This window comes from Podarcis vaucheri (assembly GCF_965113315.1).
Source record: "Podarcis vaucheri genome assembly, chromosome: 3".
Lineage (NCBI taxonomy): Eukaryota > Metazoa > Chordata > Lepidosauria > Squamata > Lacertidae > Podarcis > Podarcis vaucheri.
The window spans coordinates 95,568,153-95,591,334 of record NC_138761.1 but is presented as its reverse complement, the minus strand read 5'-3'; the positions used below and the strand labels follow the sequence as shown (position 1 = coordinate 95,591,334).

At 44.4% G+C, this 23,182-nt stretch overlaps 1 protein-coding gene across 3 annotated transcripts in view; it reads left to right on the top strand.

The window, feature by feature from the left end:
* Window positions 1-23,182, top strand: part of GREB1 (growth regulating estrogen receptor binding 1) — a 90,663-nt gene that overhangs the window by 61,444 nt on the left and 6,037 nt on the right. For all 3 annotated transcript variants that reach the window (XM_082218157.1, XM_082218158.1, XM_082218159.1), the window contains 21 exons: window positions 1,050-1,178; window positions 1,559-1,684; window positions 2,555-2,752; window positions 2,842-3,022; window positions 4,048-4,240; window positions 5,794-5,930; window positions 6,812-7,151; window positions 9,154-9,269; window positions 9,734-9,936; window positions 10,183-10,272; window positions 10,714-11,279; window positions 11,499-11,601; window positions 11,883-12,041; window positions 13,678-13,820; window positions 14,749-14,910; window positions 16,641-16,845; window positions 17,899-18,073; window positions 18,159-18,377; window positions 19,351-19,486; window positions 21,552-21,752; window positions 22,955-23,093. In XM_082218157.1, coding sequence (XP_082074283.1) covers window positions 1,050-1,178; window positions 1,559-1,684; window positions 2,555-2,752; window positions 2,842-3,022; window positions 4,048-4,240; window positions 5,794-5,930; window positions 6,812-7,151; window positions 9,154-9,269; window positions 9,734-9,936; window positions 10,183-10,272; window positions 10,714-11,279; window positions 11,499-11,601; window positions 11,883-12,041; window positions 13,678-13,820; window positions 14,749-14,910; window positions 16,641-16,845; window positions 17,899-18,073; window positions 18,159-18,377; window positions 19,351-19,486; window positions 21,552-21,752; window positions 22,955-23,093 — 3,921 coding nt within the window. The remainder of the gene's footprint in view (window positions 1-1,049; window positions 1,179-1,558; window positions 1,685-2,554; window positions 2,753-2,841; window positions 3,023-4,047; window positions 4,241-5,793; window positions 5,931-6,811; window positions 7,152-9,153; window positions 9,270-9,733; window positions 9,937-10,182; window positions 10,273-10,713; window positions 11,280-11,498; window positions 11,602-11,882; window positions 12,042-13,677; window positions 13,821-14,748; window positions 14,911-16,640; window positions 16,846-17,898; window positions 18,074-18,158; window positions 18,378-19,350; window positions 19,487-21,551; window positions 21,753-22,954; window positions 23,094-23,182) is intronic.

Below are 23,182 nucleotides of genomic sequence, written 5' to 3'. Positions count from 1 at the left end.
AGTTGGAGTCCTGCAACATCTGGGAGTCACCATGTTTTCTACCTCTGGTAAAAGCTGTAAGCACATTTGTGGGGGGAAACATAATGGTGTACCTAAATTAAATTGTGATCCTAAAGATTGTGTTTGGCCATTGTTTTCCTTACTTTTCTTTGAGTCTTTGACAAAATCTGTGGGGCCATAGTATATGATAATGCAGATGTTAGTGGGAAAAGTTACCTCCCCCCCACTTTCTTCCAAGGAACTTGGCAGCTGATGTAATCTCCCATCCAGAAACCAACCAGACCCAGATTGGCCTAGCTTCAGGAAGACAACAACAACAACAACAACAATTTATTATTTATACCCCGCCCATCTGGCTGGGCTTCCCCAGTCACTCTGGGCGGCTTCCAAAAAAATATTAAAATACTGTAGTACATCAAACACTAAAAGCTTCCCTGAACAGGGCTGCCTTCAGATGTCTTCTAAAAGTCTGGTAGTTGCTGTTCTCTTTGACATCTGGTGGTAGGGTTATCATGCGCCTTTAGGTGTTGAGATCAGAGGTTTTCAACCTTTTTGAGGCCACGGCTCCCTTGGCCAACTACATTCTATCTGCGGTACCCCTGTGGGGCTCAGGAGCCCAGTTATGTCACACTTTGACTACAGAGTTGGCAGTTTCTCACACTTCTTTGAACACTTTCCCTTGTGGAGTGTTCCCTCAGCCTCCCCTCCTCTCCCCTCTCCTTGGGAGCCCTCCAGGCAGCTGCTGCTGCCATCCCTCATCTCTGAGCTGCCCCCACAGCCACCCCAAAGGCACCATTCACCTGCGGAGCTTATAGCCAGGGCTGCTGCAATAAACAGCCATGCAAGCCTTTGGGAGGCAGAGACATGAGAGAGCATCAGAGGAAGGGAGGGGAGGAAGGAGGGACAGAAGCCAATGTTGCCTGCAGCACCCCTGACCATCATTGAAGGCACCCTAGGGTGCCCCAGCACACTGATTGAAAACTCTGGTTTAGATGTATAAGCGTGTCAGTTGCATGTGAACCCCTTCCCCCCTTTTTTATGTCTCTTAGGGAAGTACCAAGCAAGAATACTATCTGAAAGCATGCTCAGTCCAGCGGAATACCAGAAAGAAGTTAGTTATGAACTCGCTACGGGGAAAGTAGAGGCTCTGGGGGCCTTCTTCAGTACTCTCTGCCCAGGTACGTCATGGGACATCTATCAAGAGGCATTTGTCTGAAAGACTTTCTAGGAACTTAGACCATAGGTGTCTATGTATAGACAACGTTTTAAAATCCAGTTGTTAAGCAGTTGCCGCAGCTTGCACAGACTCAGGATTCAGTTATCAAAAATGTGACCAAATGCCACGTTAGAATATTCACCCTGGATTTCACATCCAGGATTTCATGCCAGAGCCCATCCACGGTCTTTAAATATTTCTCTTTCTATATAAGGAACAGGGGTCTAGCCTTTTTGTTGGGTGTCATGCTGCTTTGCACAGGTTACATGGCTTGGGAGATGCTAAGATTTAAATGGTTTCCATAACACAAAAAATGGTTTCTTCCCCCTTTCATTCCGCCAGATGGTGATGTTGATGTGTTGCTGGACAAATTTTATCAAGAAAACAGGTCCCACATTTCATCGTCGCTCTCTGGTTTAGTGAACAAACCAGCAGCGGGGGATGCAGCTGGAACAGCTGTTTGCGCGAGTAAGTGGTTTGTGAATGTAACATATAAGGACATTTGCCTTTTCAGAATTGTGTCCCTCTCACTCCTTTCCTCCAAGGTATTTGGAGTGGAACATTCACCTCGCAAAGACCCTGTCTGTGTACACACTCGCATTTGCTCCACGTCCAGGTTGCTCCCACCCTTTCTTTGGGAAGCAGTGGGTGGAGAAATTGGGGCCATTTCACCAAACCTCTTGGTGGTGGGGAGCAGCTCGCTAAGAGTTTCTTGGAAGAAGGGCTTGCCATTAGTAGTGGTGAGAGCACAGCTTTCCCCCATAAAAGATTTATTCAACTAATGGTGATGGAAGTGGCAGTGGCAACAACAACCATGTTTGCGCCCTGCCCACTATTTCACATCTTCCACAATGTCACAAATCTGGTGTTATTCTGGAGGTTTGGACAGGGAAAACAGGGGCCGCTACACACACACAAAATGGTAGGGAATATTCAGAGAGAATTCTGCAAACAGGCCTTCTTTAGAAAAAGGCAAGAATGAAGCAACTCTGACAAAAGGGCAGACTGCAAAATGCATGGGGAATAGAGGACCCATGCCTTCCCCTATGTAACTGAGCCTTTTATTTTTCTTGGACATACCTTACAGCTCTTTGAGAACCCCCTAGTTGCCTCCATGCGGCCCCAGCTCCTTGCTCCAATCCAAGATCCTCCATGCATATCTCCCCCTGTGGAGTCACGTGATCAGATCATGATGATCTAGAGCAGAGAGCTGAAGCAAACTTAGATGTCCTGCTCCATATCTCACATGGCTATCTATAACATTCATGCTATAAATAAAGTTAAGGTCTGACTCTCTTTCTCTTTCACCATCCTTTTCTCTCTCTCCCCCCCCTCTAGGTTATAACCTTGAGCACCATCAGATCCGCCCCTTCCAGCTTGCAGTGGCTCAGAAATTGCTTTCCCATGTTTGCTCCATCGCAGACTCCAGCACTCAAAACCTTGACTTGGGTTCCTTTGAGAAAGTCGATTTTCTGATCTGCGTCCCTCCTTCAGAAGTGACTTATCAGCAGACGCTGTTCCACCTCTGGCATTCAGGTACCGGTTGCCGAAAAACGCATACAAAAATCACAGTTGGCAACGCCGGCTTTTTGACTGTCCGATAGTCATTTGTTGTCTTCCTTTAGGTGTCTTGTTGGAACTGGGTTTGGAGAAGGAGCACCTTACCAAGCAGAGGGTGGAGCAATATGTGGTCAAACTCGATGCAGAAGCCCAGACTAAGTTTAAAGCCTTCTTACAAAACTCGATGCAGAATCCACACACGCTCTTTGTGCTGATCCATGACCATGCTCACTGGGACCTTGTAAGGTAAGAAAGAGTTCACTTCCCAGATTATGATGTTAGCGATGAGACACCGGTTGCAATAGACAATTATATTGCATTGTACAATCATTTCCAAAGACAAACCTGCTTCTTTTGACACTGGCTGTGTGATGCTACAGCTGCACTACAAATAATTTTCCTTAATACAACTTCAGTTCTTTATATTACAGTCATTGTCAAAAATGCATCCTCAGTGTCTGAGTAGTAAAGTGCTTTTTATAATAATAATAATAATAATAATAATAATAATAATAATAATAATAATAATAATTTCATTAAAGGTGACCCAAAGATCACTCTTTTGATAGTTGTTGTTTTTAATTGATGCATATGTATCAATTTTACCCTGTGTCAGAGATGGGGAACCTGTGGCCCTCCAGAGGTTGGATTCTGTCTCCCATCAGCTCCAGCCAGCATGGCCAATGGTCAGAGAAGGTTGGGTTTGCCATATACAGGGCTTTTTCCCCAGGGGGAACTCGCCAGAACTCAGTCCTGGCAACTCTCAGGTGGGTTCCATTGCCATGCTAAGAGAAAGAGGGAGGCGTTCATGGTGAGTTCCAGCACCTCCTTTTCTAGAAAAAGAGTACAGTGGTGCCTCGCAAGACGAAATTAATTCGTTCCGCGAGTTTTGCCGTCTTGCGTTTTTTTCGTTTTGCGAAGCACGGTGTCGGGAAAGTTTTGGAAAAGCTTCAAAAATCACCAAAGTCTTTAAAAACCTCAAAAAAGGCTACCACACCGCTCGTTCTATGAGTTGCTCCTCGAAGTCAAGTCGCAACTGTATTAACGGTGTTAAGAAAAAGGAAACAAACTTGCAAGACGTTTCCGTCTTGCGAAGCAAGCCCATAGGGAAAATCGTCTTGCGAAGCAGCTAAAAAAAAAAAAAAAACCCTTTCGTCTAGCGAGTTTTTCGTCTTGCGAGGCATTCGTCTTGCGGGGCACCACTGTACTGACCATACAGTAAAATTGTGCACTCTCATTTGCTTGTTTTTGTTTTGTTTTGTTTTTTACAGTGCAGTTCACAGCCTTTATCCTCAGTCCGATCCTGCCATGGGGCTCGTGGACAGGCTGCTCAACTGCAGAGAGGTGAAAGACGCTCCAAATATTGTGACGCTTCACGTGACTTCCTTCCCCTATGCCCTGCAGACGCAACACACCCGCATCAGCCCTTATAATGAAATCCACTGGCCGTCATTATACAACAATGTAAGAAGTTAACGCTTAGGATCTATGGGAGCTTTTTCTTTTTCCCCTTTAATGCCTCGTCTGGCTGTTAACGACCACAGCGTTATGTTCCAAAGCAAAGCTGTTATGCAAAATGATGGGGCTCACATCCATGTTTGCTGATCTCCAGTCACTTCTCTTGGCTCTTCTGAATCCCTTTACCTTTTCCTTTACCCCCTGATTCTCTCCCCTCTACTTTTATTCCTACCAAAACAGAACCTTATTGAAGGCGCGATTTGGGATCTGTTGATTACAAAAGAACACATCATATTCTCTGTGCTCTAGTACATCTGCAGCACCACCAAAATGCTGGGGTATAAAGGATAACAGAATTGCAGAGTTAGAAGCGACCATGGGGGTCATCTAGTCCAACACCCTGCAATGCAATATTCCCCCCCCCCATGTGGGACTCAAACCCACAACCCTGAGGTTAAGAGTTTCATGCTCTGCTGAGAATCTATCCCAGAACAGATTCTTTAGTGCAGAGCTTGTGTTGCAACACAACCCGCGAACCCGCGCTCCTCCCAGGCCTGGAAAGGGGGGTCAATTTAATCTCTGGTTTGCTAGTACAGTGGTGCCTCGCAAGACGAAATTAATTCGTTCTGCGAGTTTTTTCATCTTGCGAATTTTTCGTCTTGCGAAGCACGATTTCCCAAAGTCTTCAAAATCACCAAAGTCTTCAAAAACCTCAAAAAAGGCTACCACACCGCATGCTATGAGTTGCTCCTCGAAGTCACCCTGGGTATTAACGGTTTTAAGAAAAAGGAAACAAACTTGCAAGACGTTTTCATTTTTTTCATTTTTCATCTTGCGAAGCAAGCCCATAGGGAAATTCGTCTTGCGAAGCAACTCAAAAAACGAAAAACTCTTTCGTCTTGCGAGTTTTTTGTCTTGGGAGGCATTCGTCTTGCGAGGTACCACTGTAAAACTGAATTACTGTGTTACAAAATGATAACATGTCTAAAAAGTGTGTTGCTGACGTGAAAAGTTTGGAAAGCTCTGCTCTAGTACGTGAGGATGCTGATTGCATTAGGAGCAAAAGGCAGAAAAACTTGGGTCAGGATTCAATTAAACAGTTTCTCCAGCGGGGAGCCAGCAGAGTGAGTCCTGCTTAGTGCACCTAGGTATTCCTTGCCCTCTTCTCCATCCCAGCCCCCCCCCACCCCCCGAATTGGCTGGTTGGGGGTCAGAACAACTTCCAGGTGGGAGGAGAGGGGAGATTGTTACATCTGGCAAACAGAAACACTTGCACTGATGGAACAATTTTAATAGTGCAGTGTTGAATTCCACCCCAATATCCACGCCGTATCTAGCACACACTCTGTGCATTGTGCTGCCTAATCTGCTTGCATAGTTGATCCATCCCTGAGTGGATACTGGTGAGGATCATGCTGGAGGAGGGAAGTAGGATTGGCCACAGAGAAGGGACAAGGTCTTATTCATAGCCCTGTGTATATTTGTGATAACCGGATTGGTGAACTGTTAAATCATCATCACAAACAACCCTGTTAATAGTCACTGTCATTTATTTCAAGGGTGTGGACTTGTACCATGAAAACAAGAAGTACTACGGATTGTCTGAGTTTATCGAATCCACTCTTTCCGGACACAGCCTTCCCTTGCTTCGTTATGACAGCTCTTTTGAAGCAATGGTCATGGCTTTGGGGAAAAGGTACCGTGTTTGCCTTGCAGTGTGGTTAAAATTTTTAAAAAACAATGTAGGTTGGTAGGTAGACTGTAGGTTTGAATGGCTGACGGCATTCTTTATTCCTTTAGATCTGCCCCTGATATATAGTGATATATACATGCATTGCCATCTAAGTTCTGCTAAGTGGCTAGATTGTGTTAGGCAGATTATCAAAAAGTAATTTAGGGCCTATCCACACTTACCTTTCTTCCATGTTCTCCAGGCATGGCCTGCTCTTTAAAGCTCCTTGGCTGAGCGCTCTTGTTTTCTTGAGCATTCCCCCATATTTCTGCATACTGAGGGGGTCCCCCAAGTATATAGAAGCCACAGCCTTCATTTTGGCTGGATCCATTTCACTTCCCAACCAATAAGCATTCAGTCAATTAAGTTTGCCACCAGAGGGAATAACGGTGTCCTATGCTCAGCCTTGGGCTTGCTGATCAAAAGGTCAGCGGTTCGAATCCCCGCGGCGGGGTGAGCTCCCGTCTTTCGGTCCCAGCTCCTGCCAACCTAGCAGTTCGGAAGCACTCCAAAAATGCAAGTAGATTAATAGATACTACTCTGGTGGGAAGGTAAACAACATTTCTGTGCGCTGCTCTGGTGCCAGTGTTCCGTTGTGCCAGAAGCGGCTTAGTCATGTTGGCCACGTGACCCAGAAAAACTCTGCGGAGTGGACAAACGCCAGCTCCCTCAGCCTGTAAAGCGAGATGGGCGCTGCAACCCCAGAGTCGTTTGCGACTGGACTTAATTGTCAGGGGTCCCTCTACCTTTACCTTTATGCACACCACAATGCTGCTCAAGGGGGCCATCACTTTTTGCAAGCAAAGCATCTGCACAGGCTCTCACCGCTTTCTGTTTTGTTTCAGGTTTCCTAGGTTGCACAGCGCCGTGATAAGGACCTTCGTTCTCGTTCAGCACTACTCCGCAGCCATGATGGCGGTGTGTGGCTTGTCCCAGATGAAAAACTACACCACAGTGGAAACTCTAGAGATCGCTCAGAACCTCATCAATTCTTCGCGCCAGTGCCCCAACGGACACGGGCTGATGGTAGTCCTAAGGATTCCGTGCATACCTTTGGCGGCAGTCGCTTACGAGCGTCTCAGCCACGTGAGGGAAAGGCTAGCCCTCGAAGACCATTTTGAAATCATCCTGGGCAATCCCAACTCTGGGATCACCATAGGGAAGCATTTCGTAGAGCAGCTGAAGGTAATACAGTGGTACCTCAGGTTACATACGCTTCAGGTTACAGACTCTGCTAACCCAGAAAGAGTGCTTCAGGTTAAGAACTTTGCTTCAGGATGAGAACAGAAATCGTGCTCTGGCGGCGCGGCAGCAGCAGGAGGCCCCATTAGCTAAAGTGGTGCTTCAGGTTAAGAACAGTTTCAGGTTAAGAACAGACCTCCGGAACGAATTAAGTACTTAACAGGAGGTACCACTGTAAGCAGAACAGCTCTGCTCCAGCTGGAGTTCCAACCTCAGCTGTGCAGATTATGCCCGTGGTGGCTGGTGCCCATTGGGACTGGTGGAGTGGAAGGCAAGGAGACCAGCAGTAGGTGAAGCCAGAGACAGTGTAGGCAGGGTCACATCCTGGACCAATGGCAAGTCAGAAGGCAGGCGGGTGTGGGCTGGCTGAGGGCAGATTGAGGCTGGTGTGTCCATGTTCCATTTTCTCTAATGGACTAGCCACCACTGCTGCTGTCACCACTGATCCTGCAGGTCATTAATAACACAGCTCAAAGTTGGAGCTAACTCTTCATTAGCAAAAATATGATCTCCACAGACTTGGTTGAGTGTCAGGCCTAATGAGCAAAGCGGGTCATTCCCAGTGGTCATGAAAACCAGTTGCCGAAACTGAAAGTCCCTGCCTCCTCAAAGCCATCAAAGTCCCCTTCTCTCCAGGGCCTTCTTCAAGCAATAGGAGACTGCGCCTGTGTGCAGCCAACTTCTCCTCTGCTCTTTTCATGCCTCTTCTAGTTCTGGGAGACAAGGGAGGAGGGGAACTTGTCGCAGCAGGAGGGGGAGACAGCTGTGACTCTTCACCAGCCTGACTCATCTTTGCCTCTTGGCCTCCCTCCTTCCACTCATCTGCTTTAGCTTCTGCCTCTGATTCTGGACTTCTCTCTGCCACAGATTCTCCCAGCTCACTAAGCCCTGTTACCTCTTCAGCTTCTGACACCTTCTCCTCCCAGTTTCCCCCCTCTTTCCCCTCTGATCACTCATTGTTGTCCTACCACCACCCCCTGGATTCTGACCTTCTTCCCTTGGTGGTTCTACAGCTGGTTCCTTCCACCATTCCTCTGCATCCATCCACTCCATGACAGCTGCTGGTTAGCAATGTCCATTGACAAAATGTGTTCCGCACCAGAGAAAATAAAAGTCATTCGATGGGGCTTATTTCAGAGTAGACATGTCTAGGGTTGCCCAGTGCCTCTAATAGTAATAGTAGTTGTAGTAGTAATAATAACAATAATAATTTATTTATATCCCGCCCTCCCCAGCCAAACCGGGCTCAAAATCTAGAATACATTAAAACATAAAATCCAGCAATCGACTGAAATACAGTTTAAAATCAGATTAATATCAGAATAAATCAGATGGCAACCCACAATTTCTGATACATATTCTGATACCAGCATCCAAGAAGGGATGTACTCCAACGGCTGGCTTATTATTATTATTATTATTATTATTATTATTATTATTATTATTCTGACTCTTCATTATCTCTCCTGTTTACTTGGAAGTAAATTCTATAGGAGGAATTCAACATCACTGTCTTCTGATTGTTCCAGCAGCACAAGCTTTTCAGTTTGCCAAATGTAACAACTCGCTCCACCTCTCCTCCCGCTCCATGCTCTTCCATGGGAATCTTGTTATTATTGTTGACTGTATATTTTTTAAGGTTATCTGTGGATTTGCATTTTAAACATGTAAGCCGCTTTGTGGAGGGCTTTGTCAAAAGATGGATTATAAGTACCGCCAATAAAGAGAAAAATAAATAAATGTTACTCTCTTAACTGTACTCTTGAATGGGAGTAGAGAGTGAATGAAGGGCCACTCAGCATGTTCTTGGCTCAGCTGAGGTTTGAACCAAGGACTTGATGGTTCACAGTTTTTAACCATGACTCCACATTATGACAGCTCGCATGTACAGCAGCTCTTCCTCTAGAGTGAACTATAAAACAGTGTGCTTCAAATGTTTTGGCAGATTTGGCAGAAGATTGAAGATGCCGAATGGAGGCCTCAGACTTATTTGGAACTGGAGGGACTGCCTTGCATATTGATTTTTAGTGGAATGGATCCCCAAGGAGAGTCACTCCCAAGGTAATCTCTCTCTCTCACACACACGTATGAATTGAAAAATAGTTATATGAAATATACACATGTCCCTCAGGAGAGGGCTTTCTTCTTGTTCCACAGCTGTGCCTTGCAAAATTCCATCCTTGCCCACTGAATTGAAGCTTGGTTAAGATTTCCAGATAAGATCAGATTCAGTGGAAAAGACTGGATTTTTGCAAGAAACAACCATGGAACAAGGAAATCTCTTGGACCCAGGGGAATTAAGCAGTACACATAAAATAGGGTTCAAAATAAAGTGTGGATGAGCCCTAAATTGAAGCAGTCAAGGTGTTATTGATATGCAACAGGATTTTGTCACGCTGCTTTATCTAAACGTCCCAGATGGACAGGAAATGACAACAGATAAGCACTTTCAGTTATTATCTCAGTAATATTGTAGAATTCACCTGGTCTTTCAGTCTGTCTCTCTTCCTGTCTGTCCCACCAAGGTCCTTGAGGTACTGTGACCTACGTCTGATAAATTCCTCCTGCTTGGTGAGAACCGCCCTGGAGCAAGAACTGGGCTTGGCAGCCTATTTTGTAAGTTCTGAAGTCCCCGTGGAAAAAGCAGTAGGCACAAACGATGTCCTGGAGAGTGACCCAGAGAAGCTAAGCAGTACTGATAACGAAGATGAAGAAACAGTAACAGAAGGTAAAGGGATATCCATAGGACCATTGACTTGAAAAGGGGGCGGGAGACATTTGTGAGCTTCCATCACCCCTGGCTGTTGGCCATGCTGGCCAAGACTGATGGGAGCTGGGAGTCCAGCAACATCTGGAGGAGGGTATAGGCTATTCGCCCCTACTCTGCTTCTCTAGTCTTTTGCATTTTTAAGTTAGATGGATCATGTCCAGCAAATGTAAACACAACTTCCATTTCTTCACAATTGTGGAATAGGCTCCTCTTCGGAAAAGAGAAGCCCCATCAAAAGAGAAAGGTCTGGCTCACACGATTCTTCAGCTTCCTCTGTCTCTTCTCAAGCATCAAGTAAGACATCAGCATGACTCCTTTACAATATGTACATTGGGGACCGAAATCCTAATGATTTAAGCCGTGTTGCTAATGCTGTGGATGCTTGGCTTTTGCCATCACTAATACAAAAAACAGGGGCCAGACAGACAGACATGATAAAGGCAACACTCACTTCTCCCTGAGAAATCTCCACTTCACTGCATTTGACATGGTTGTGTGAATTGCGCCTTAGCTTTTGTGTACTGAAGGAAGACTCACTGTGATGCAATAAGGGAAAAGCCACTCTCTGGGCTCAAGTGGAGCGGTGCACTATACAGCCTACCTTTCCACTTGTATTTATCACTGATAAATAATTATCTCTGGGGTTATATATTGGGTCAGGGGGATATCGCAGCCTTCAGTTGCCACTAATGATTGAACAGAGCACTCTTATTAAGTTATGGATTTTGTCCATAGGCACAGCTTTCTGCAGCGAAACATCTCCTCCTTTGGTAACCGCAGGGGAGGTGGGAAAGTCTCCCCATCTGGTACTCAGCAGCAGCACCGAAGAGAGCGTGAATAACTCCGAAAAGCAGAGACTGAAAGCAGACAGAGACTCAAAGCTGGAAGCCAAAGCTGCTCAGGCCTCTGTCACTTCATCGCCTCCACCCCCTTTCTCATCTCCCTCCGCCTCTTCAGCACCTGCCCACAGCTCTTTCGTCCTGCAGGCCTCTCAGTGCTCCATGACCAAAGCATCCCAGCAGCCCCCCATCGTTTACTTGCCCAAACTGGTGCATGACATGGTTACTTCTGCAGACAGCACAGGGCTTCCCAAGTCATCGTCTCTCTTGCCTTACCATTCGGTCATGTGGGCCAGTTCTTTCCGCCCGCTCATGAGTAAGATGATGACCTGCACCGAGCAGTCTCTATATTATCGCCAGTGGACCGTCCCCAAACCGATCCATATGGACTATAACAACAGGAATGAAGGCAGGATGGATACCTTTCATCCAAGGAGGCTGCTACTGAGTGGACCACCACAGGTAGGTAACAAGAAAAGGGACAACATTTATTATTATTATTTTTATTATTATATCATTGTGCATTTTGCCTCTCCGTTTCATGTAGGAGGAATGTCATCATATCTGGGCTTTGAATCAAGCTGCCCTGGTCACCTGACTTTTCAGGCACCTGAAATGATACTTTAATGTGCTTAGATTTCCTAAGCTACTTCTATAAGTTTCTGATGTATATCTTTGCAGATAGGAAAGACAGGTGCCTATCTGCAATTCCTCAGTATTTTATCTAGAATGCTGATTCGGTTGACGGAAGTAGACGTTTATGATGAAGAGGAGATCAATGCTGGTATGTCCTACATGTCAAACCTTGGATGAATAATTTGTAACTGTTAATGAGAAGTTGAGTGTTTTATTGCTGTGCTCTTAATCCCCCTCCCCCCATGTTCATTTATTTCAGTCTTCAGTTAACGCAGCCATTACCAAAGGCTGGCAGTCAGGCAAAGACAATAAGAATTGCCCTTCCTTCCTTCTATATTGAATAGTTAATTATTTTTGAGTTTGCATTTTTGAATGATGAAAAGGGTATAACAGTGTGCATAGCATGAGTTTGTTTTCCTGTGATTGTAGATCTTAAAGAAGAATCAGAGCCGTACTATCACCAGTCAGGAGATGCGTGGCCCGATCTGGAAACATTCAAGAAAATGACTTTCGACTACACGATCCATGATCCAAAATATGAAGATGCAAGTCTCATCTGTTCAAGGGTCCAGAAAACAAGCAGCGAAGGTCAGGGATAGTTATTTATTCAGTTATTCTGACCAGACACCTGTTTGGTAATGATCTTTCATGCCATAAAACGGTCCAGTTAGAATGTATTGATCAGAATCTGGTTGTTGTTTTTTTGCATTCCATTGATGAGAAGTGTGGGGAATAGCACTCATTTGGGATTATGGGCATTCAGTACAATTCTGAATTAAGTACTTAAGGACTTCAGTGAGACCACTAATCTCTAGCTAGTTCTGCTTTCTAATCTGGCCTTGATTGCCGTAGTCCTAAAACTCATACGACAGCAATGGGGAACCTGAGTCCCTCCAGCCATTTTTTGGATTTCAACTCCCGTCAGCCACAACCAGCATGACCCATGGCCAGCAAAGATTGGGAGCTGGAGTCTAATAATGTCGGGGTGTGTGTAAAGGGGTACACCCTGCTCGCAGCCACCTTTTCCCAGTGTTTGCCTTTTGATTCCTCAAGTCCCCAGCATATGGCATAAATTGAAAAGAAGAAGGGAGCAATGGGAAGTCTCTTTCTTAAACTGTCACAAAGTATGGTTTGTGAACTGTTGAGACTGATGAGCTGTAATTTGGGCACTGGTGTTACCATCAATGTAAAGCACTCTATTAGAGACATGGATTCTCCCAAAGGTTTCATGGGAAATGTAGTTTGTTAAGGGTCTCCTTACAACTTTCATCATCGCCCTATGTTTCCCAGGATTCTTTGTGGGGGGAGCCATGTCTGTTACATTGGTATAAGAGCACTTTAAATGTGTGGTGCGGGATGTGACCATAATCTTGCTAAAACTACAACAATGCTGTGACTTATTTTGTGTGTGTCTGTATGTTTGTACACACACACACACACACACACACACACACAAAACATGCATATATCAAGCACATATTTTTTCTATTTATATACATCCCTTCATCTGAAGTTCACAGGGTGGTTTATAAGATAAACCCGTAAGAAGCACACTCTGAGGAGGACTTAGCAATGCCACTAGAGGGTGCTAGTGAAGAATAGAATTGGAAGGGAACTGAGAGTCATCTAGTTCAATTCCCTACAGCAGGCATAGGCAAACTCGGCCCTCCACATGTTTTGAGACTACAATTCCCATCATCCCTGACCACTGGTCCTGTTAGCTAGGGATCATGGGATTTGTAGTCCCAAAACATCTGGAGGGACGAGTTTGCCTACAGGATAATTTGTGATTTCCAAATAATATTAATATTTATAATATATATTGATAATATTTATGATAATCTTATCACACATGTAGCACTGTAGAGCAATCAGAGCACATTACATTTACTGCCTCGTTTGTTAACTTTAAAGCTGAACTGAAATGGAAACAAATATGTCAGTTACAGTGACATATGGCAGTGGTTTATGTCAAACAGCATGAGAAATGTTTTTCAAAGATGTTGGTGGGTACAGAAATTATTTACATATAGACAGACGAATAGATTGAGAACAATGTTTACAGTAAACATGTCAACACTCCCATGAGAATAGCAACTTTTTCGGATTCCTTTTTTATTGCAACCGGTATAATTTTGCATTCAGAAGCTACTCAAGGATGGGGCAATTCCTTTGCGCTGGCCAGTGCTCACTTAACTGACACCATTAAAATATATTTGTACAGATAGTACAGCAAGCAGAAAACAAGAGGACTTGTATATGCGTCGTCAGACAACACGGATGAGATTATCCAAATATGCTGCTTACAACACTTACCATCACTGTGAACAGTGTCATCAGTATATGGGCTTTAACCCCAGGTACCAGGTAAGACTGATAGAACCCTTTTAGTACATTATTCTCTGCCAGCTGTTCTCCCATTCATCTTGGTTTGTCTTCTGATTTTTCTAAGGGTCAGGCCAATTATTTGGATGATCTTGAATATTGGCTGCCCTGTTTTAGGGCTAGATTTAATTTCTGCTGTACTTGATGGATGCTTTTACGCTACTCCCTATAATGAATGGCTCTGCCATTGTGGGAATGGAGCAAGAGAAACATTAACTCTTTTTGAAATATAGCTCTGTAAGATGATCAAAATACCTTATTTTACTCCCATCCTCTTAAGATGGCTGACTGCTTATTGGCTAACCTGAACAAAATATTAATGGAAAGAGCTACTAGATTTTTCGTGTTTGCTGCAAAGACCCCTAAAAAGATTTTGTTAATTTAGTTGTATCTTTGTTTGTTCCTGCCCTTAGTTTATATAACTACTATATCTTTTAACCTGATATATGTTAGAAACTTTGACCAAACTGCGGGAGGCAGTGGAAGACAGGAGTGTCTGCTGTGTTCTGGTCCATGGGGTCACAAAGAGTCGGACACGACTAAATGACTAAACAACAGCAGCAACATGTTAGAAACATAGATTGTCTTCATCACCATGACAGACTAACCAAAGTCCAACCTTGGACCCTAGAGCTAGAGCATCTGTGTACATAAAGTGTATATAATCTAGCAATTTTTTAAAGGATGCAGTAGAACTGTGCCAGAATTAGTAAAACCCAAAAGCATATAGTACACAAATGCCAGACACTATTCCTTCAGAGTCTGCATTCCAAATACATCATCATAAGTGACCACTGATCTCTACATAAATGGCACTCCCTGACCCTGTTAAGATTTAATTTGCTACTACATGTGCATCAGTGTCATAGCTGGTGAGGTGAATTATGCTTCTGTCCTTCTCCCTCCTCAGCTTTATGAATCTACCCTGCACGCTTTTGCCTTTTCCTATTCCATGCTTGGAGAGGAAATTCAGCTTCACTTCATCATCCCTAAGTCCAAGGAGCACCATTTTGTCTTTAGTCATCCGGGAAGACAGCTGGAGAGTATGAGATTGCCTCTTGTCACTGATAAGGTAGGTAAATATCAACGTGAGCCATGCACAGACCTTGTTTTGCATTCGTACGGGGCCATGATATAAATTTCCTTCCCTGGGTTGGCTCTGCTTCTGGATAATGATAAAAATACCCTGCTTTTCTTTCTGTATAATATCTCTGCTGCGCAGGAAGACAGCATGCAAACTGTCCAGTACTGAAATAGGCCTTTAGCAGAGCTGCAGAGCTCTTTGGAGCATGTTTTAGGATCACCAAAGAGACAAAGCTCCCCATATCTTTTGAGATGTGCATCATCAAACTATGCAAAGTTGTAAAATGTTACTGCCAGGAGAACTGCTTGCCAATGGTCTCAAGAAGAGAAACTTTTTTTATACTGACTTTAGCTGGATAGCTCAGTTGGTTACAGCATGGTGCTGACAACGCCAAGCTTGCAGGTTTGATCTCCGTATGGGACAGCTGCATATTCCTGCATTGCAGGGGTTTGGACTAGAATGACCCTCCAGGGTCCCTTCTATGAGATATATACCTTGAAGGCAATGGTGTAGTAGAGGAGAGAAGGAGTGATGGGCAGGGACAAAGTGGCACCCCTTATTTCACAGCAGGGGTGACGACTTCCTCTTCCTCGGGTACAGTTTGCCAGTCCTCTGCCTGCCAAATAAATAGGCTTTTTATTGGAGAGACACCCATCCATAAGCTAAGCATATGGAATATTACATTAACATGCATGGCTAAGCATTGCACCACCACTTCTTTTTGGGGGAAATTATGAAGACCGTTTATTATTATCACCTGCAATGTCACAGAAAACAGGAAACTTTTGAGTCTACCATAATATTTCATCAGGCTGAAAATTAAGCAAAGCGGGAGGACAGGAGATGGGGGGGGGAGTTTGGTATTGAAGCCATAGTGTCTGGATTGGTCAAAGTTCAGTTTTGTTGTATAATTCTAAAAGGGTTTAAGGGCTTCGTTATGAAGAGCACTTCAGAATTTATTACTTCGCTCTGCTCGGTGTCATGACATTGTTAACTGTACAGTCCCTATCCCTTGAAGGAGGATAGAGGATGGTGGAATCATTGCCACGCTCAGTTCTCTCGAGGCAAACCACCCCTGCTTCCTTCACACATCTCTCTGGCCTTTGGGTTGGCAGCTGGACAACCAAATGCTCTTCAGAGGGCCCTGAGACCTCAGTTCATTTGTCTCAACCTGGGGTTGTATCAAATTGCGCCTCTTCGATCCAGCAGAGGCTTCCATGACACAAAATTCCTGAAATACTCATCCAACAATGAATGCGATAAGTGAAGTGATCCAGGCATTTACAGTCATACCTCGGGTTGAAGTAGCTTCGGATGAATATTTTCAGGTTGCGCTCCGCGGCACCCCGGAAGTAATGGAGTGCGGTACTTCTGGGTTTCGCCGCTTGCGCATGTGTGGAAGCGGCAAATTGCGGCCCGCGCAGACGCATGGACGCGGGTTGCGTTTGCTTCTGGATGCGAACAGGGCTCCGGAATGGATCCTGTTTGCATCCAGAGGTACCACTGTATTTCATTTCATTTCATTTGGTTTCTCATGAACGTATTTAATTTTTTAGCTAGCAGGTAAGCTGTTCAGCTTTGTGTAAATTGCTGGAAACCTGTTGATTACAATGAAACAATGCCAGTATATTTAGTTGTTGACCCTCCTCTCTCTCTAGCTTTTTTGTTGTTGCTGCTTATATTAACCACCATAATAACACAGATTCCTAACTTTATAGAGCCAAGATTATATAAAGAGCCCTACTTTTACTCCCACAACTGGACGTCACGAACATGGACTTTTTAACCTTTACCATGCAATGGATGGGGCCAGCCATTTGCACGTCCTAGTCGTCAAAGAGTACGAAATGGCAATATATAAAAAATACTGGCCCAATCACATCATGCTTGTTCTGCCAAGTATTTTCAACAGTGCTGGAGTGGGTATGTATATGGTGAAATTCTCGGCTGTGTGAATGCAGTGAGGTCTAAATCGCACGATTTTTTTGCATAATTAAATAAAGCCTTGGTTGGTTATAGGAGTGGCTTGCGTGGTGGGATGGAACCAAAACAATAGCCTCCTGGCACCTTTTTGGAGGGGAACGTAAGAACGAATTAAGAGCCTGGCTGCTGGATCAGACCAGTGGCTCACCTAGTTCAGTATTCTGTTCTCACAGTGGCTAACCAGCTGCCTATGCGAAATTTTCAAACAGGGTATCAAAGCGGATTGTGAAATATCAAAACAAGCATGGATAAAACAATAATCCACCTCTGAAACACAATCACCAGGCTAAAACAGCATCAAAGTGCAGGAACGCAAAGAGTCAAAAGCAACACGCAATAGATTAAAATCAGCAACAACAGAATCAAAAGCTTATTTAAATAAAAATGTATTCAGATGCCAGCAAAGCACAAAACAGAGAGGAAGATAATCTTACCTCGCCCTTCAATATGTCAAAACGACATACGCATATTCAAATTTAATCAAGCAATGAATCAACTAAAAGGCAGGTGCTTAATCACTAAGCAATGCCATCATTTACATGGCTACTCGGAAGTAAGCCCATTGCATTTAGTAGGATTTACTTCCAGGTTTTAGTCTAGAATCATAGAATCATAGAGTTGGAAGAGACCACAAGGGCCATCGAGTCCAACCCCCTGCCAAGCAGGAAACACCATCAGAGCACTCCTGACATATGGTTGTCAAGCCTCTGCTTAAAGACCTCCAAAGAAGGAGACTCCACCACACTCCTGGGCAGCAAATTCCACTGTCGAACAGCTCTTACTGTCAGGAAGTTCTTCCTAATGTTTAGGTGGGATCTACTTTCTTTCTTACTTCCAGGTTTTAGTCTAAAAATACTTGAATTTGCTGTCAGCCTTAGAATAAAGCAAAGTTGAGTGTGTGGGTGTGAGATAGTGATACAGCAAAAGATTTCTAGATAAAATGTTGATTTCAGTTCTCCTGTTACAGTGTGTGGTTTGCTTCTCTCTTTTTAGGCGCTGCTCACTTCCTAATAAAAGAACTGTCCTACCACAATCTGGAGCTTGAGCGAAATCGGCAGGAGGAGCTAGGTATTAAGCCTCAAGACGTCTGGCCTTTCATCATCATCTCTGACGACTCCTGTGTCATGTGGAATGCTGTAGAAATGGATTGCTCAGGTGACAGAAAAAGGTAAAGGGCGGTTTCTTTGGGATGGCATATTCACTGGGCTTCCTCGAGCAATCAGATTTTGAACTGTTTCTCTGGCCCCTTGCAGCGAATACACATGGACTGAAAGGAACATTTCCTTGAAGCAAATTCTTCAGCACATTGAATCGACTCCGGATGTCACCCACTATGCCTTGATTGGGATGAGGAAGTGGTCAAGTAAAACCAAGAGCAGAGAGATCAAGGAGCCGTTCTCTTGCTGCCATGTTCACGATTTTATCATGCTGAACGTGGACCTAACGCAGAACGTTCAGTATAACCAGAACAGGTGAGGCAAGGCTGATGAAGTAGATTTTTGTCTCTGATAGCATAAGCCACACTATATTTGATAGTCCCTAAGAAGCTATAGGGACGCGGGTGGTGCTGTGGGTTAAACCACAGAGCCTAGGACTTGCCGATCAGAAGGTTGGCGGTTCGAATCCCCACGACAGAGTGAGCTCCCGTTGCTCAGTTCCTGCTCCTGTCAACCTAGCAGTTCGAAAGCGCATCAAAGTGCAAGTAGATACTTGCTTTTAGTCTGTATTCAGTTGACAGTGAACAGTTTTAACTGGTGTGTGTGGGGTGTCTTTTAGTTTTTATATGATTGTGTTGGTGTCAATATTCATTTATTTCTGTTGCTTCGCTTGATTAATATCGTAAGTTTTTATTTTGACATATTGCTAATTCTTCTTTTGATGTGCCGTCAATTCTTCCTTTGCACATCGCCTACAGGCTTGTTGCACGAGGCAACGGAGAAACATAACTAATAAAAGGAAATAAACAGGGCCAAACTAGATGTGATGATTAATGTGTCTTTGCATTTAACTTGCATGTTAAAACAAATGCAAATGGCAGTTTTTAAGGGAGGTGACAATTATCAGGATCTTGGCAGGTGGCGAGGAGGAAGTTTTTACTTTTCCTCTCCTGCTGTGGTCCTGATGAAAATAGCTTCTTTGAATCCCTCACTGGCATCATGTGCAAAAGTTTTCAATACCACACCTGGCTTATTTAATTTAGAAAAATATATATAAACAGCTTATCTATGTGGGGCTTGGTCCTTAATCTCACAGCAGCACAGCCTGCCAGAGCACTGATACCCCCTTTTCTGTCAAAGGTCACGCTTGAACCAGTTTCCTTGATGTCTTGGTTTACACTCTTCCTTTTAAAACCGTATCCACCATTGCGATTTCCGTGCAATTTGAAATACTTCAGCTAATGAAGGCCTATTGCTTCTTGCATTCTCTGTCCCCTCCGCCTGACAGGTTTGTGTGTGACGACGTGGACTTCAACCTGCGTGCCCACAGCGCTGGCCTCCTGATCTGTCGCTTCAACCGATTCAGTGTCATGAAGAAGCAAATTGCCGTTGGCGGGCAAAGGTCCTTTCATATTAAGTCAAAGGTCAGAATTCAGAAATTTCTGCGAAATCTCCCACTTTTTGTTTCGTTCTTATAATACAGTGGGGCGGTGGGGGGGAAAGAAAGGAAAGATGTTGGTGCAACGGGCAAAGTCACTCATTTGTGCATGTCAGCTTGTTTTCAGTTTTCCTTGGGAATATGTGAAACAGATAGATCCTGTTCAGCCTTTCCAAACCTCCCATGATGAGGGAGGATGCAAACTCTTATCTGCTCTGATTCATCCTCCTCACCTGCCATGCTGCCCTCTATGTTTTAGAGCAGCCTTTCTCAACCTGTGGGTCCCCACATGTTGTTGAACTACAACTCCCATCACCCCTAGCTAGCAAGGCCAGAGCTCATGGATGATGGGAGTCCAACAACGTCTGGGGACCAACAGGTTGAGAACCGCTGTTTTAGAGGATGATAGTCTGCTGTGGGGAGAGCCTTTGTATTTATTTAGAATCCAGATTATGCAGGTCACAGCAAAGAAGAAGAACGATAAGCATCATTTTATCGCTGTTTTTCTTTGTTGCATGCTCTGTAGCAATTGATAAGAAGCTTATTATTTGAGAAGTTGTTGTTTTTGTAAGTGTATACAGTGGTACCTCAGGTTAAGTACTTAATTCATTCTGGAGGTCCGTTCTTAACCTGAAACTGTTCTTAACCTGAAGCACCACTTTAGCTAATGGGGCCTCCTGCTGCTGCTGCGCCACTGGAGCACGATTTCTGTTCTCATCCTGAAGCAAAGTTCTTAACCTGAAGCACTATTTCTGGGTTAGCGGAGTCTGTAACCTGAAGCGTATGTAACCCGAGGTACCACTGTACCATTCCAGGAAGAGGCTGGTCGTCCCCCCCCAAAAAAAGCCTGAGTGATTCTTAGAGGGGAGGCCGGTAGCTTCATGCTAGCACACCAGCACTGCTTGCAGAAGCTGCCAGGTTCAGTCCCCAGCACCTCCAGGTAGGCCCAGTCTGAAATCCCGTAGAGGTCCAGCCCGTGAGTGTGGACAACACTGAGTTGGACAGATGCATGGTCTGACTCAGAACAAGTCCGCTTCCTGTGTCTCCCTATGAATGGTTCTTAAGTGGTAGTGACACAAGTAAGGGCCTGTGCTCTCATCGGTAGGACATTCTCCTGCTGACACATGCTTAATTAGAAGGGCACATGCATCCAAATGATGTGACGCCAGATCGTACAAGGTTCTAAGTCACGTGGAGAGCATTGTGGCCAGGTGGCAGGGAAATGGTGGAGGGCATGGATGATTTAGCAGGAGGTTGGACTAGATGACCCATGGGGTCCCTTCCAGCTCTGCGGTTCTATGATTCTATAGGCCAGCTAGTCATGTCTTCTTCACTCTCCCCTCTTTGCTATACTAATCGAGAGAGGTCTTGAGCCAGTGTGGTGTAGTGGTTAAGAGCGGTAGACCCATAATCTGGTGAACCGGGTTCGCATCCCCACTCCTCCACATGCAGCTGCTGGGTGACCTTGGGCCAGTCACACTTCTCTGAAGTCTCTCAGCCCCACTCACCTCACAGAGTGTTTGTTGTGGGGGAGGAAGGGAAAGGAGATTGTTAGCCGCTTTGAGACTCCTTCGGGTAGTGATAAAGCGGGATATCAAATCCAAACTACTACTACTTCTTCTTCTTCTTCTTCTTCTTCTTCTTCTTCTTCTTCTTCTTCTTCTTCTTGAAGACCTGAACAGGACCATATATTTGGTTGTTTTTTTTATTAGAAGAATTTCATTTATAAAAAAGATATAGAGTGAGAAAAGAAAGAAAGAATGAGAATGAAGGGGGGGGGGAAATACTGTTACGTTATCATACATTAATATACAGATGTGTATATTATCATTATCCTTATACACATATAATTGTCAGTAACCTAATACATTCTGTGTAAACTCGCTCCAAATATCATTGTATTTATCCAAAGAAAGTCTGTGGTCTATAAGCTGTCCACCCATATGTGGCCAGCATTGTCACTGGTGTTAATTGTATTAACCTGTAGGGAGCCTTCCCTTGCGTTTTTAATCTAAATGTCACACTCCCCCTGTATGGCGCATCCCTTTTAGGTGTCGGATAACCCTGTTTCGATTGCCCCGGCTCAGTACATATGCGCTCCCGACAGCAAGCACACCTTCTTGGCTGCTCCTGCTCAGCTGCTGCTTGAAAAATACCTCCAGTATCACAGCCACCGCTTCTTTCCTCTCTCGCTGAAGAACTACAGCCATCCAGTGCTATCTGTGGATTGCTACCTTAATTTGGGACCCCAGGTAATGCATTTGCTTTGTTAGTTTGTTGAGTTTGATAAACAGCTTTCTTTGTCTCCCTGTGCATGATTCTTAAGTGGTCCAAGTGAAAGCAGGTGCTTCAGCAGTTAAAACTCTCGCCTGTAGGGCGTTCTCCTGCCAACGCATATTTACCGTATTTTTCGCTCTATAACACGCACCAGACTATAACACGCACGTAGTTTTTAGAGGAGGAAAACAAGAAAAAAAATATTCTAAACGAAATAGTGGATATATGATTTTTGTGCTTCATGCTGTGGCCACAGACATGTGATCTGACAGTGAGTTTGGAGTAGCCCAATGCAAAAATCCTGAGGATCCATGTGGATCCATGCTTTGTAACCATGGAGGAGGGAAGGAAGGGGAACCATAGATCCTCTGCTCACGACTGCAGCAGATCCCCCCACCACCACCCGCAGGCATTCGCTCCATAACACGCAGACATTTCCCCTTACTTTCTAGGAGGAAAAAAGTGAGTGTTATGGTGCAAAAAATACGGTAAGTGGAAAAGCACATGTGTCAAAGTGGTTCAGGTTCCAGTGCAGGTGCAAGGAGGATGAGCTGTTCCTTCATGCTCCTCTGAGGAACCTTGTGCACATGCTATGAGCTGCAGCTTCAATGCCATGTGGCGTTGGGAAAGGCCATCACTTACAGTTGTGATGGCACAAAACAGATTTTATTTTATTCTGCCATACTCCCTCCCCCCCCCACTAGCAGACATTCAGAACCTTCTCAACCAAAAAGAAAAACCCAGAAGAAACCAAAGTTGGGAGCAACCCAATACCCCCTTTGGTTCTAAGGTTTACTTAGAATGCCATGGAGAGATGGACTGGGAAGTCCTAGGAAAAGGGATAATATATGGATATTGAATGATGATGATGATGATGATGATGATGATTTATTACCATTATATGATTTATTACCCATCTGGCTGGGTTTTCCCAGTGTATATGCCATAAAAAAACATAAATGATTTAAAAAAAATAAAACAAATTTTATTTTATTCACCATGACAACCCCCAAATGGCATACATTTGCTACGAAAGAGTCACATGGCGTTTCAAAATGTTCTTATTCTGAATGGTTGCAGATGTTTCTTTGGGCACACTAGTTTGATCATGCTAAAATTAGCTGTGCTTTAGACTGAGGGGACTATAATACCTGCCTTTGTTCCCCTTGCAAATCAGATTGCAGTTTGCTATGTCAGCTCCCGACCTCATTCTCTGAATGTGTCTTGCTCTGATATGATATTCAGTGGACTACTGCTGTACCTCTGTGATTCCTTTGTGGTAGCAAGCTTCTTGAAGAAATTCCACTTTCTGAAAGGTAAGAACCAAGTATTGCCGACACACCAAGCTATGACTTGTTTCTGACATCTTTGCTGTGAGAAAGAGGGCGGAGGGGACATGCTGATC